This window comes from Nannospalax galili, unplaced genomic scaffold, assembly GCF_000622305.1.
Source record: "Nannospalax galili isolate Female #2095 unplaced genomic scaffold, S.galili_v1.0 scaffold202, whole genome shotgun sequence".
Taxonomy (NCBI): Eukaryota; Metazoa; Chordata; class Mammalia; order Rodentia; family Spalacidae; genus Nannospalax; species Nannospalax galili.
In genome coordinates, this window is record NW_008349000.1 from 819,498 (window position 1) to 833,345 (window position 13,848).

At 36.4% G+C, this 13,848-nt stretch overlaps 1 protein-coding gene across 4 annotated transcripts in view; it reads right to left on the reverse strand.

The window, feature by feature from the left end:
* The window catches only part of Mon2 (MON2 homolog, regulator of endosome-to-Golgi trafficking), a 119,144-nt gene that overhangs the window by 53,446 nt on the left and 51,850 nt on the right, over positions 1-13,848 (reverse strand). For all 4 annotated transcript variants that reach the window (XM_008846140.1, XM_008846141.2, XM_017801365.1 and 1 more), the window contains exons 8-12: positions 13,116-13,310; positions 9,434-9,558; positions 8,941-9,077; positions 7,658-7,811; positions 1,589-1,821 (exon numbers count right to left, since the gene is read on the reverse strand). In XM_008846140.1, the coding sequence (XP_008844362.1) occupies positions 1,589-1,821; positions 7,658-7,811; positions 8,941-9,077; positions 9,434-9,558; positions 13,116-13,310 (844 nt within the window). The remainder of the gene's footprint in view (positions 1-1,588; positions 1,822-7,657; positions 7,812-8,940; positions 9,078-9,433; positions 9,559-13,115; positions 13,311-13,848) is intronic.

Sequence of the window (13,848 nt, forward strand, 5' to 3'; positions counted from 1 at the left end):
CGCCTGCATCTGCCTCCCAAGTGCTGGGACTACAGGCGTGTGCCACCATGCCTGGCAACAATTCTATTATTAAATGCCATAATTCTAATATTTAAAATATGCCCAAATCAATGAAAATTTAGAAGCTACAATATAGTTTCATACTTCCAGAAACCTTAAAATTAAGTTGTTTTTAAAACATTCAATACATGAGTTAAAGTGATACCTCTTTAAAAAAACACATGTCATTTCTGCTTCCTTATACTTTCAATAAGCCAAACTTCCCATCTGTGTGATCATCTAGAAATTAGTATGGACTTATCTAAAATATCTGCTGATTTAGACTACATAGAATATGATTTAAAATATTTGCTCAGCCAGAAACATGGTAACGCATGTTAAAAATCAAGTAAAATGGCACCGGGTACCTCACTGCTGGAAATGGGATTTACAAATATGTAAAGTTAAAAACAGACCTTGTAGAAATGAACCAGAGTTGGAGAAACTGATATGATGTCACGGCATTTATATAAGGAAATAGATATTTTCAAAATGTGCTTGTATGTGTATGCATTAAGTATATGTGTATCAAGTAGCATGTGTATACCTAGTGCCCACATATTAGTTTTAAAACTATTCTCACTACTATTCTCCAGGACTCCATGGAAAAATGCCTGATACCTGGACTGAACAAGAAACATCTGAAGTCAGTTTAGAACATCTCATATATTAAATTGTAAGGAAGTACTCAAAGAACATCAGGAAAATATGACACATGTCAAAAGAACACTGGCCCGCTTCAAAAGGGTCAATCTAAACATCAAATCAAATAATGATGGCCACAGATTAGAATTCTTTGGATTCAATATAAATTCATAAATAATAAAATACAGCACGGTGATCTTCCTGTGCTAATCTTCTCAAAAATGAGTATGCTAAATTTTCTTATAGGAAATTTAAGTTGGCCAACATCCTTCAAAAAATGTTAAGATTAAGCCAGGCTTGTGGTGTACACCTTTAATACCAGCATTGGGCACGCAGAGGCAGCCAGACCTCTGTGAGATCAAGGCCAGCCTGGTCTATATAGGGAGTTCCAGGCCAGCTGGGATAACTAGGGTACCCTGTCTCAAAAAACACATAAACAAAAAATGTCAAGGTCATATAAAACAAGGAAAAACTAAGGAACTGTGTTCTGTATTTTAGGAAAGTATCAACACAGGGCAACAAAAGTAAACAAATGATGGACCATAAAAGAAAACACTGCAGCAGTTGGTAAAATTTAAGTAAGATGTGGGGTTAGGTGAAAATATTGGACTGAATCCGCTTTCAGACAACTTCAACTGTACCAGCATGAAGGAGATTATGATTAGTTTTTGAAATACACATGTAAATGTTATAAGGTAATGGGACATAATGTCTAGAACTTCCTTTCAAATAGTTAAAAAAAAATACAGTGATATGTATGTAAATCAAGAGAAAGGTACAATGACCATAATAGTGTTACTAGCTTGGAAACAGAGGTGAATGTTATTTGGGAACATTTTTGTAAATTCTCCCCAAATTTCAAATTACTATAAGTAATAACAAAAAATACAAAGTCATAATATACCTGTTTCCTTATCCACCTGGTCTGATGCTGACTGTAGGTCTTGCTGTTCTGATGACTGTGTTGGTGATAAAGCTTCTTCAGTGACAACATGACATTCTGTTTCAACCTCTCCTAACTCTCCTTCTATCATACTAGTGATTCCACGAACAAGGTCTAAGAGACAGTGGAATGCCACAGACATGGCATAACCTTCTGGTATAGTTGGGGGCTCAACTTTGTCCAGCATCTCTAGGCTGAAATTATCAAAAAATTAAGGCACTAATGAGAAGTCATCTTAAAGAAAATATGCAATATTGCTTCCATAATTTATACTCTAAAAATTATTAACAGAAAGACAAAAATAAAGGGACATTACTGAGCTTGTTTCATTTAGAAGAAAAGCTTTGTAAAGTATCTTAAGAAACTGATAAGAGCAGCTAGGAAGATGGCTCTGTGGGTAAAAGACACTTGATGCCAAGCCTGACGAACTGAATTTGATTGCTGGGGCTCACACAGTAGGAGAGAACTGATTCCCATGCCTTGTCCTCTGACTTCCACAAGCATGTGCACATACACAAATAAATAAACACAATTTTTAAAAAATTTAAAGAAATTGAGTAGAAAAATTAAGGCCTGACTGCTATCATAATTTCTTCCCAAACTGTACCAGTACGTTCATCATTTATTGATACGAGAAAAATAAAGACTAGCATACAAGGTATGAGATTACAAAGCTTTTTAAACTCCTAAATGCTTTTTTTAAATTGTTTTTTAAATATTTTATTATTTTTATTTTACATGTATGCATGTATTGCCTGCATGTAGGTAAGTGCACCTGTGTTGTGCAATGCCTGCAGAGGAGAGAAGAGGCTGTTGAATCCCCTGGAACTGGAATTACGGACAGTTGTTAGCTGCCATGTGGATCCTGGGATTCAAACCCAGGTCTTCTGCAAGAACGGTTCATGTCCTTAATCACTGAGCCATCTCTCCAGCCCCAATTAAATTCCTAAATACTTTCAAAATAAGGTGTTATAAAATAAAGAAAAATAATAAACTAAAATAAATCATACAAAGAGAAAGATGCTTTTACATCAGAGAAAAGCATAGATCACCCATGAACTCAAGATACAATGAGCTGACACTACAAATAATACTGAGAGCATCTGCATGCCAAGTTCAAATTGGAGAACAGTTTCTACCACACAGGAAAAAGCTTGAGAAGGCAGGACAATAATCTTCTGTTCTAGATTAGGACAAATAAGGAGTTATGATACTAAAACCCTCAAAATGGCTATCTCTCAAGCTAATAACACAAAGAAGGAATAATCCAATTGAGAAAGAATTAATGGTACTGGGATAACTGGATATTCAAAAAAACAGATGTTAGACTCCTATCTTGTGCTGTATATAAAACTCACTCAAGCCAATGATCTAAATATAAAAGCTTAAATTACAAAATTCTTAGACAAAGACATAGGCACAAATCTTCACAACAGATTATGCAATGATTTATTAGATGTACCAAATCCACAAGCAAAAAAGAAAAGAAAAAAATCAGGTTACTTGAATTTATTTAAAACTATTGTACTCCAAAGGACAGTACCAAGAAACTGAAAAGATAACTCACAGAGAGGGAGAAAGTTTCAGCAAATCATATATCTGCAAAAGACTAGAATCTAAAATACATGTAAAGTTTTACAACTAAGTAATAAAAACCCAAACTGTAAAGCAGCAATGGATATGAGCAGACATTTCTCACAAGATGACAGATGAGTGGCAGTCATAGGCACATGGACAGATGCTCAGTGTCATTAGTCATTGGGGAAATGTAAACCAAGCAGTAAATATCACTTCATAGGCAGCAGAATGACTATAAGAGAAAAGGGTTGTTTAGGATGAAGGGAAATCGCAAATGCCACACGCTGTTGACAGGAATGGTAAAATGATGTGGATGATGGGAAAACAGTTCAGAATTTCCTCAGAAAGTTCAACAATGATCATAATACAGAACAATTCTATTCCTCACTGTATACCAAGAGAAAACTAAAATGCAAGTTCTGGGGTACCCAGAGGGACTTTATTGATAGAGTATGTGAAGAGCCACCCTAAATGGTAGCTCCTTCTGGTGGAAGCCCAGATAAAAGAACAAGAAAGAAGAGATTTTGCTTTTTGCCAGCTTGTCTTCACTCATGCTGGCGAGTTCATCTCCCCCATAGCTGCTATATTCCTTTGTTGATATTAGAATCAACTTCTTCAGGTTCCAGCACAGAGTAAAGACCAAGAACGCTCCAAGAATTCTCCAGGCACCAAAACTGAACTGCTGAGACAGCTAGTCTTGAGAATTGAGCAACTACCAGATTCTTAGCCCCTCCAGTGTGAGACAGATAAGGGACAAATTGTTAGACTACCCAGACCATATTATGTGAGCCAATTTAATAAACTCTGTGTGTGTGTGTGTGTGTGTGTGTGTGTATGTGTGTGTGTATAAACTTGACACACCTGGAAAGAGGGAATCTCAATTAGGCAACTGCCTCTATTGAAGTGGTCTATGGGCATGTCTGTGAGGTAATTTCTTAATCATTGAGTGATATATGAGATCCCTGCCCACTATGGTAGTGCCACCCCTGGGCAAGTGGTCCTGGATTGTATGAAAAGCAGGATGAGCACAGGTCAGGGGAGCAAGCCAGTAAGCAGTATTTCTCCATGGCTCACGTTTCAGTTCTTCCCTTCAAGTTCCTGCTCTGAGTTCCTGCCCTGGCTTCCCTTAAGGATGAACTGTGACTGTGATGTGTAAGTCAAATAAACCCTTTCCTCCCCAAGTTGGTTTTCGTTAGATGCTTTAGCATAGCAATAGAGAAGCAAACTAATACTATACATATATGTGTATATATATATATCTCATTCATTTATTCATTCTTTCTATTCTGCTCCTTTAGAAAATCCTATCTAATTGATCATTGTCTATAGCAAAACTTATAGGTGATCATAGCCTTAATACTTATAACTGTTATGGTTTGGTGTGAAATGTCCTCCACAGACTCATGTATGTGAATACCTGGTTCCCACCTGGTACTGCTATTTTTGGGAGTTGGTGGATCCTAGCTGGAGTAAGTAGATTGTTGGGCGGTAGACTTGAGAGTTACAGCCCAGTACCATGTCTAGCTCCCTCCCTCCTGTCCCCTACTGCTTACATGAAATAACAAGCAGCCTCACAGTCCCACTGCTATAAACCCAGCCACTTCAGTCTCACACCTTCTCTATCATGATGGACTATATCCATAACCTGTGAGCCAAAAAAAATTCTTCCTCCCTTAAGTTGCTTATTCCAGGTATTTTAACATAATGATGAGAAAGGCAACTAATAACTCAAAAGTAAAAACTCAAATGTGCATCAAATAAAGACATTCATATATATTAGATATCTTTCACCCATAAAAAGGAACAAAGTACTAATGTATACCTTTCAAAAGACTGACAGAAGTAGACTAGTTGTTGTTAGAGGTTGGGAGAAAGGAGATTGGGGAATGGCTGTTAATGGTTATGGTGCTTTCTTTTTGAGTGATGAAAATGTTCTGGAAGTTGGTATGGTAATGATTTATAGTTTTTGAATACACGGAGACCATGAATTCTATACTGTAAGAGTGATTTTTAAAAACTATTGCTTTGTTTTTTGAAACAAGGTCTCACTATGTAGCCCTGGCTGGTCTGGAGTTCACTATGTAGACAAGGCTGGTCTTGAACTCACAGAGATCTTCATACTTCTGCCTCCCAAGTGCTGGGATTAATAGCATGTGCCACCATGCCTAGTCAAGAGTGAAATTTATAGTATGCGAATTACCTCAAAAACAAAACTGTAATTACCCAACATTCTAATAAAAAAGCTGATTAAAAAATTTCCTACCTCAAATTCTAAAAATCTTTGAATCATGTTAACACATGGGAAATGATATAGAAATATAGAACTCAAAACTTGTAAAGTGCCTAAGGATACTGCCCATTTACTGGGCAATCACATCGGGATTGTTTTCTTCTATTATTTAAGTCCTCTCCAAAACCTTAAAAGATATAGATAATGAAACTAAGTACAAAGGTGACATTGTCAATTAGCAGTTCTCAACTCAAGGCTGAGTATAAAGCTTAACCACCATGCATAGCCATCAAATGTACGATAACTTGAGCATCTTAAAATCTAGGCAATTGTTAGAAACACATTTATATTATTAATCAAGATACTGAAGCTCAGATGGAAGGAGATAAAGTTCATGGATATCACTGTTCCCAGAGATTAGTCCCAGAAAATTTGTAATAAATCAGTACTAAGCATCCCATCAGACAAGTTCTCATTTCACTGCTCATAATGCACATCACTCCCTCCTTGAACCGTAGCCGGGCAGTACTTTCTACTCAGACATCTTTTCTGCCCCCATTTTCATCTTGTTCTCTATCCCCTGAACTTACTTTTTCTTCAAAGAATTAACTATCACCCAAGGTTATATCATACATTTGTGTTTTCATTTACTATCTCACTAAAATCGCAAGTTCCATGAGGGCAAGACTTTCCTTGTGCATTATTCTGTTTAGTTTGGTTTCAGTTTGTAAAATGTGCTATGGAAGAGAAGTGGGCAATTATTGATGTCACCTTTAGGGTTAGAAATCTGATTCCTTTACAGACGTTTATTTTCTAGTACAACTGAGACATTAGAGTTATTACTGTTGTTACTTTTATTCTGTTTGACCAAGGTAAAGTCTAACAGAGACTAAATACTTTTAATATCTTTTAATTAAGAATAGGAATTTTATTTAAAACATTTTAATTTTCTATGAGTCTACACTTCTTCAAATTTGGACTAAAAACAGCTACATGGTAAAATATCATATGGTGATATATAGTGCAGACAGATATCCTAGAAAATTTATGATTGAAACTCTTGGGAGATTAACGCCATGCTTTGTTTTGATTTACTGTCATCAAAAAATTGTTTTAATTACTAAGACCATATATTGAAAATATATCAGCAACTGCGTCACAGTAACTACAGCAATGTTAAAATCATACAGTTTTGATTGTTTTATTTCTTTGAGCACTGCATTTCACTAAGGAAGGGCAGCAATATATTAATGAATGTGTATCTGTTAAATTGAAATGACTAGTAACAATTTAAAAATAAGATGGAATCCATTAAACACTTTTTAATAATTAAAAACTAAAATTTCTGTTTTCTTTTTAAAATTTTATTTCTTTTTTTATGTACATGTGTGTACCTGCTTGTCTATATTTGAACCATGCCTGTGCCAGTGTCCATGGGGGCTAGAAGAGGACATTGGATACCCTGGAACTGGAGGTATGGATGGTTGACAGCCACCTACCCAATGAAGATGCTGGGGACCAAATCCAGGTCCTTCGCAAGAGCAGCAAGTGCTCTTAACTGCTTAGTCATTACTCCAGCCCCTCTTTTGTTTTTTGAGATAGGGTCTGACAATGTCAGTCTAGACTTGCCTGGGATCTGTTATGTAGTAAAGGCTGGCCTTGAACTAGTGATCCTCCTGCCTTAGCCTCCCAAGTACTGGGACTGCATGCATACACCACCATGCTCAGCTTAAAAATTAAAATTTCTGTGTATATTTAACTAATCTAATATTTAAATTTTGCTAAATATTTAAAATACTTTTTCCCACATATAGATTCCGAAAATTTACCTATACAATGACTTCCATTTCATAGGAAAAATTAGTTTAAAGATTAATTTGTCAAAGGTAATTCAATATTGGAAAGAACTGAGCCTAAGGTCTAAAAATCAAGTCATACAACTTAACTAAGTAGCTATTTAGGAAAACTCAGTCAATTCTTAGGCAAAGAAACCATATTTTGTTTTATACTGTTGTTAACAGCCTACAAACAGTGTGAGAAAACAAAATCCAGTCCTAGATAAGATTCTCAAAATATGAAAAAATAAGTTCTAAAATGTAGCAGAAATATTGGGCCTATATATTTTTTAATATAATGCAAACAAAAGCATTACAGGATTAGATGTCATCTTAAACAGTATTATTCATTATAAAATAACATACTTACTAGTTACTTTTACTTACTAGGTGGCTTTAGCACTGCCTTGAACTGTTATAGTTAGAATAGGTATCCAAGTTCCTCTGTATTCAAATGCTGGTAGCAAAGTAACACCTCCACCAATCCCCACCATTCCTGAGCTGGCTGGTGCTGACACTGGGCCACCTGCATTATTGTTTCCTATTAGATAAGGGGGGTAGCAGATACCAATCTATTAGTTGATTATAAATCAAACACCCATCAGACTCTAAGAACTCTGTACGATGCGAACAATTATTGTATCTATAAATGACATTTGTTAATCCTATCTCCCAGAGAACCTATTTCCCTAAAACACCATTTCCATTCTGTAATATAAAAGTTACCAGAGGGCCTAGGGAGATAGTCAGTAAACTGTCTGTCACAAGCATGAAAATCTGAGTTCCCTTCCTCAGCACCCACATATTTCTATGTATATCTTCAAAGAAAATAGAAGCTATTTTATATTGAATTCCACAGTGAATAAATAAAAGAGACCAATTCAACAAAGAAGTGTCAATGTGAACAGACTGACTGATATACAGAGAAATGCCCAAGTGTGCTCCCCAGTGCCCACATAAAAACCTGGGGATGGTGACTTGTCCTTGTAATCCCAGTGCTGGGGAGGCAAAAATAGGCAGATCAATGGTCCTTGCTGGCCAGCCAGCCTAGCCTAATCAGTGAGCCTGAGGTCCCAGTGAGAGGCAGAGTGAACAGCTCCTGGGAAATGACACCTTAGGCTGACATACATACATGTGCATCCCCCTCCACACACAAACACATACACTTAGTTACTAAAGAAAACAGAAAGACAATTTTTTTGTACTTTATGCTAGAATTCTTTTTATGAAAAGTGGGGCTAAAGAATAAAAAGGAAATTAATCAGATGGTACAAAGTGACAGAGAAAGAAGGTAAAAGGAAACAAGAAGCCATACACTGACTCCAAAACAAACTTAAGCCACGTGAGCCAACTGTTGTTAAGAGAGATTAACAGACTTCTTAAAGAGAGTAAGCATCTAGGCGCTTTCTAAAATGAAGAACAGTATCTAAACATTTGTCTGTATGTGGTTAGAGGCACTGAAAGTATATCAAAGAAGAAAATTTAGTCTGAAAAAGAAAATAAACAGTTGTCACAGTGAGATCAACTTACTAAGTAAAATTTTTACTATTAATATATTTAGGTGGTTTAAATTTGTATAGTCACAAGATTTGTAGAAAATAACCTCTCCTAACAGTGAAAAGTGTAAATTATCGGAGAAAATTAAACATAAAACATGAATACAACATTACCAGCTTGGTTGGCTGTAGCAGGATTTCCAGTAGGTGGGACAAGAAACAAGGACTGGATAAAAGACCCCAGTGCATTCACAATGTCACGAAAAACCTTGGTGGAATGCTGTTTCATATCATATGACTGACAGAATGACCTGAAAAATAATTTTAAATGTTTCTGAGAAAAAAATGTGAATGCATCATAATATTTCATATAGCAAGCAAGATTGCTTCATGGTTACAAGCCATACCTGGTGTCATTCATCACCCCTGAGTGGTTTCCCAAACTTCAGTCAATTCAGAATGATGGCACTCACTACCCACAGTTCGACCTCTCCCAGTTCTTTCCCATATTTTTACCCTGCAACTCATATACATAAATATATGATTCTTTTGTTTGTTTAAACATGACTAATACTTGAGAGTAAATACTAAGCTCTTAAACTCTTCTTCTTAGTTTATTAACCTACTATAAAGCTATCCATTTAACAAAATACTGATGAGATTTTACCTTAATAGCTGAGGCTGGACACACAGTCTGTGTATTGATTCCACTGCAACTGCTCGTAGCCACTGTGGTTTATCCGCATCCAGAAATTTCACCAAAAGTGACAGAAATATCTCACACTCAGTTACCTAAAAAGAACAAGGTTTTTAATTTTTTTTAATTTTTTTTGTCTTTTTGAGGCAGGGTTTCCCTGTAGCCCTAGCTGGCCTGGAACTCACTATGTAGACCAGGCTGGCCTCGAACTCACAGAGATCCACCTGCCTCTGCCTCCCAAGTGCTGGGATTAAAGGTGTGCGCCACCATGTCCAGCATGGTTTTAAAATATTTTTTAAAATTTATTATTTTTTATTATTTTGTGTGTACGAATGTATTGCCTGCATGTATGTAAGTACACCCATGTCATGCAATGCTGTGGAGGGCAGAAGAAGGCATCAGAGTCCCTGGAACTCAAGTTACAAACAGTTGTTAGCCACCATGTGGTTGCTGGGATTTGAACCCAGGTCTTCTGCAAGAACAGTCAGTGCCCTTAACTGCTGAGCAATCTCTCCAGACCCAAGTTTTTAAATATTTTTTAAGTCAAAAAGAAATCATAATAAATTAAGACACTAAGTCATCTTAATGGTGGCTGGAAAAAAATAGAGAATTAAACAGAAAACTTAACTGAAAACAATCATGGTATCTTCCTATATACATAACTGAAAATACTAATCACCTGTTAACATGGATAATCACTTACCCATATTTTTTAGAAAGCATGGTACACCATCTTGGCATCTCTAATCCTATGAACTGCTAATAGTGTATATTCTACCCTTTGGTGATACTCTAGAAGTAAAGAATTAGATTCTAAGAGACAAAGAGGAAGTTTGGGGTGATAGCACATGCCTATAATCCCAGCACTCAGAAGGTTGAGGTAGGAGGGAGAATTCAAAGCCAGCCTATGCTACATAGCAAGACCCTGTCTCAAAAAACAAAAGAATAGAAAAATAAAGAAAAATCTACAGCAGGTGATAGATGTAAGACATACAAAGCACTCCACACAGGGCCTTGCACTGCTTTACTAAGCATTAAGTATCATTACTGTTATTAATATAGACTATTTTGGGGCTGGTGATAGCTTAGCAGTTAAGAACACTGGCTGTTCTTGCAGAAGGCCAAGGCTCAGTTCCCAGCATCCACATGGTAGCTAACAACAAACAGTTCTAGGGGATCAAATGCACTCTTCTGCTTTCCGATGACACTGCACAACACAGGTGCACTTACATATATGCAGGCAAAGCACTCATACACATAAAATAAAAATAAAACTTACTAAAAAAATAGACTATTTCTAACAACTTCTTTATATAATAAACAATGGCTAAAGCGTATCAGTGCATTCATTATTCATTACATGCATGATGACTGAATGGACAAACAAATATGAACGAGTATAAAGGTAAATGGATTATTCTTGTTACTTACTAGTCAAATAAACAGCATGGTAAAATTAATCTGACTTTGGGGATACTAAAGCAAAATGATTCTTATTTCTAGGCCAGGTGCAGCTAGTTATTAGATGTTTTGGCTGTAGGTAACCTGAAATGAGACATTAACTTGGGCAAGAAATTGGGGAAATAATAGCTTCAAGATTTTAGCCCCAAGCCTTCTCTGTTAGTATTTTCTAATGCCTTAAAGGATGCTTTAGGGCAGAACATAACCATGAGGATAAGGTAGGAGCAGTAACAACTTCCCAAGAAGTGGAGACAGGATCAGAAGTTCAAGGTCATCTCAGCTACATAATGAGTTCAAAACTGGCCTAGGATGCATGCCATGCTGTCTCAAAAACCTCAAAAAAACAAACAAAAAAAAAACCACAAAAAACAAAAAACAAAACCGTCAGGTGGAATCTAGTCTAACAATGAGAGAGGTGTTTGATACAGAATCATGTACACATGGTAACTGCTGGCTTCGGAGGTAATGGACAGTCTCAGAGAACATGCACATGTGGGAGTCTATTAGTCTCTATAGCTAACAGATTTGTTAATGATACAATGTCTTTTTTTTAAAAAAAAACAAGTAAAAAATTGGGGTTAGAGAGATAATTCAGTAAAGGCTTGCTGTGTAAGAGAACCTGAGATCAGAAAACAAGTAAAAAAACAAGTAAAAAATTGGGGTTAGAGAGATAATTCAGTAAAGGCTTGCTGTGTAAGAGAACCTGAGATCAGTTACTAGCACCCACATAAAACAGATGGGTGCAGTGGTTCACATTTGTAATCCTTGCACTGGAAAAGTACAGAGAGAAGGATCCCTGGGGGTTGCTGGCCAGACAGCCCAGGAAAATTGGTGAGGGCCAAGTTCGGTGGGAGATGTCTCAAAATAAGATGGAGAGCAACTGAGGGGGAAATCTGATGTCAACCTCTCACCTCCAAATACACACGTGCACGCTCGTGCGCGTACACACACACACACACACACACAATAAATGAAATAGAAAAAGTGAAAAATTAAGTTAGATAATTCACTTAAAACCCATTCATTCCTTTCTAAAAGCAGTAAATCAAGAGCAGACTAGAGGTCTAGTAAGTTAAAAGTAATTAATTTTCATAAACTCTTAAGGGTATCTTCTTTAAAAAAAAAAAAAAAAAGGATTATCAGGGCAAACATTTTAACATTCTAAGTGAGCCAAAAGGTAGAGAAGTACCTAGGTCAAGAGAGAGGTGGCTCAGTGGTTGAGAGCACTGGCTGCTCTTGCAGAAGACCTGGTGACTAACAAACTTCTGTAACTCCAGTTCCAGGGGATCTAACACCCTCCTCTGGCCTCTGTGGGTGGGTGTACTTATATACATACATGAAAAACATTCACACACATAAAATAAAAATAAATTTTTAAAGTTTTCCTTTTGGGGGGGGGAAGTGCAGGACATATTTTAGCTATGTGTCTCAACCTGTATCCATGTGACATTAATTTCCTCTAGTCATTCTAGATATATGAAGAGAACTAATCTTTGAAGATTAGTTACCTTTACCTCTGAGCTATTTGACAAAAATAAGCTAGTGAATAGTGGGAGATAATATAATTCTTTAGGGCAATGGCTTTCAAAGGGATTTTTGTTGGATACCTTAGAGCTCCTTGAGATCATTTAAGTGAGTATGTGAAGTCAAAATATTTTCAAAATAATGATATTGCTATTTTCAGCATAGCAGCATTTGACCTGATAGTATAAAAGCAATGGCATTAGAAAGGTCAATTCCTTAGCAGAAATCAAGGAAGTAAAATAAAATTTTATTAGTGTATACACACACACACACCAGTTTTATCTAAAAACTGATGTTTCGTTTCCACTGTTATAAACACCTAGGGCATTAATGAGACATAACTTAGGGTATAACTGTGAAGGTACTCCCAAAGAGGATTAACTAGGAGAGACAGCCCATCCTGAATGTGGGTAGCACTTCCAACAAGCTAGGAACCCAGATGAAATAAAAAAGGAAAATGGAGGGAGCAGAGGCATGCTCTGTCTGCTTCCTGGCTACCATGAGGTAAAGCACTCTTTGTTACATCTTCCCACAGCCATGATGTTTTTGCCTTACTCAAGCCCAAAGTAAGAGAATCAGTTACCATGGACCAAAACTGAAATGAGCCAGATACTAACACACATTGTATGCAAATATATGTACAAACATGTCTGAAATTAGTACTTACCAAAAGACTATAAAACTGCTTGATCAGAACAGACACTACTCTCAGCAAACGCATACAGATAGGAAAATATGGTTTTTCAACGGGTGCTGGAGAAGAGGAAGTACTGGAACCTTGTCTGAATTTTATATTTGGAGAAAAGAGCTTGATCACAAGAGGACATACCCTTTCTTTGAGGAGGAAACTAAATTCCTGATGCTATTTGCAAAGAAAAGAAAAAAAAAAAAAAAGAATTAACTTAGTTTGTGCTAATACTCTACAGCACAGTCACACTAGCAAAACTTCTTAATAATCATATATAAATAATCCAATTTAATCATAGGTTTACATATTTTATTAGTAAATGTTCTTTGACAATCTTCTACATATACATAATGCATTCTAGCTACCCCCCCACTCTCTCTCATCTTCCTCACATCCCTTTTACTTTGCTTTGTGTCCTAGAGTTTAACTAGTACTGTCTGTGTGACCTTGGTTTATAACTATCCATTAGGGAATGGCTCTCATTACTGGGCATACAACTGGATACTACACCTTCCCCTCTCCCAGAATCTGACAGCTAATCACCACTAAGTGGTAGGGGCCCCTGAGCCCTTTTTTACAATTCAAACACAACTTTGAAATTTTTTTTTCTCTTAGATGAACTAAACACAAACTGGAAATATTTCAAGAAGTGTTAAAAAGTAATGTATATTTTAAAAAGAAACAGAAAAGATTTTATAATTTAAAATTTTAT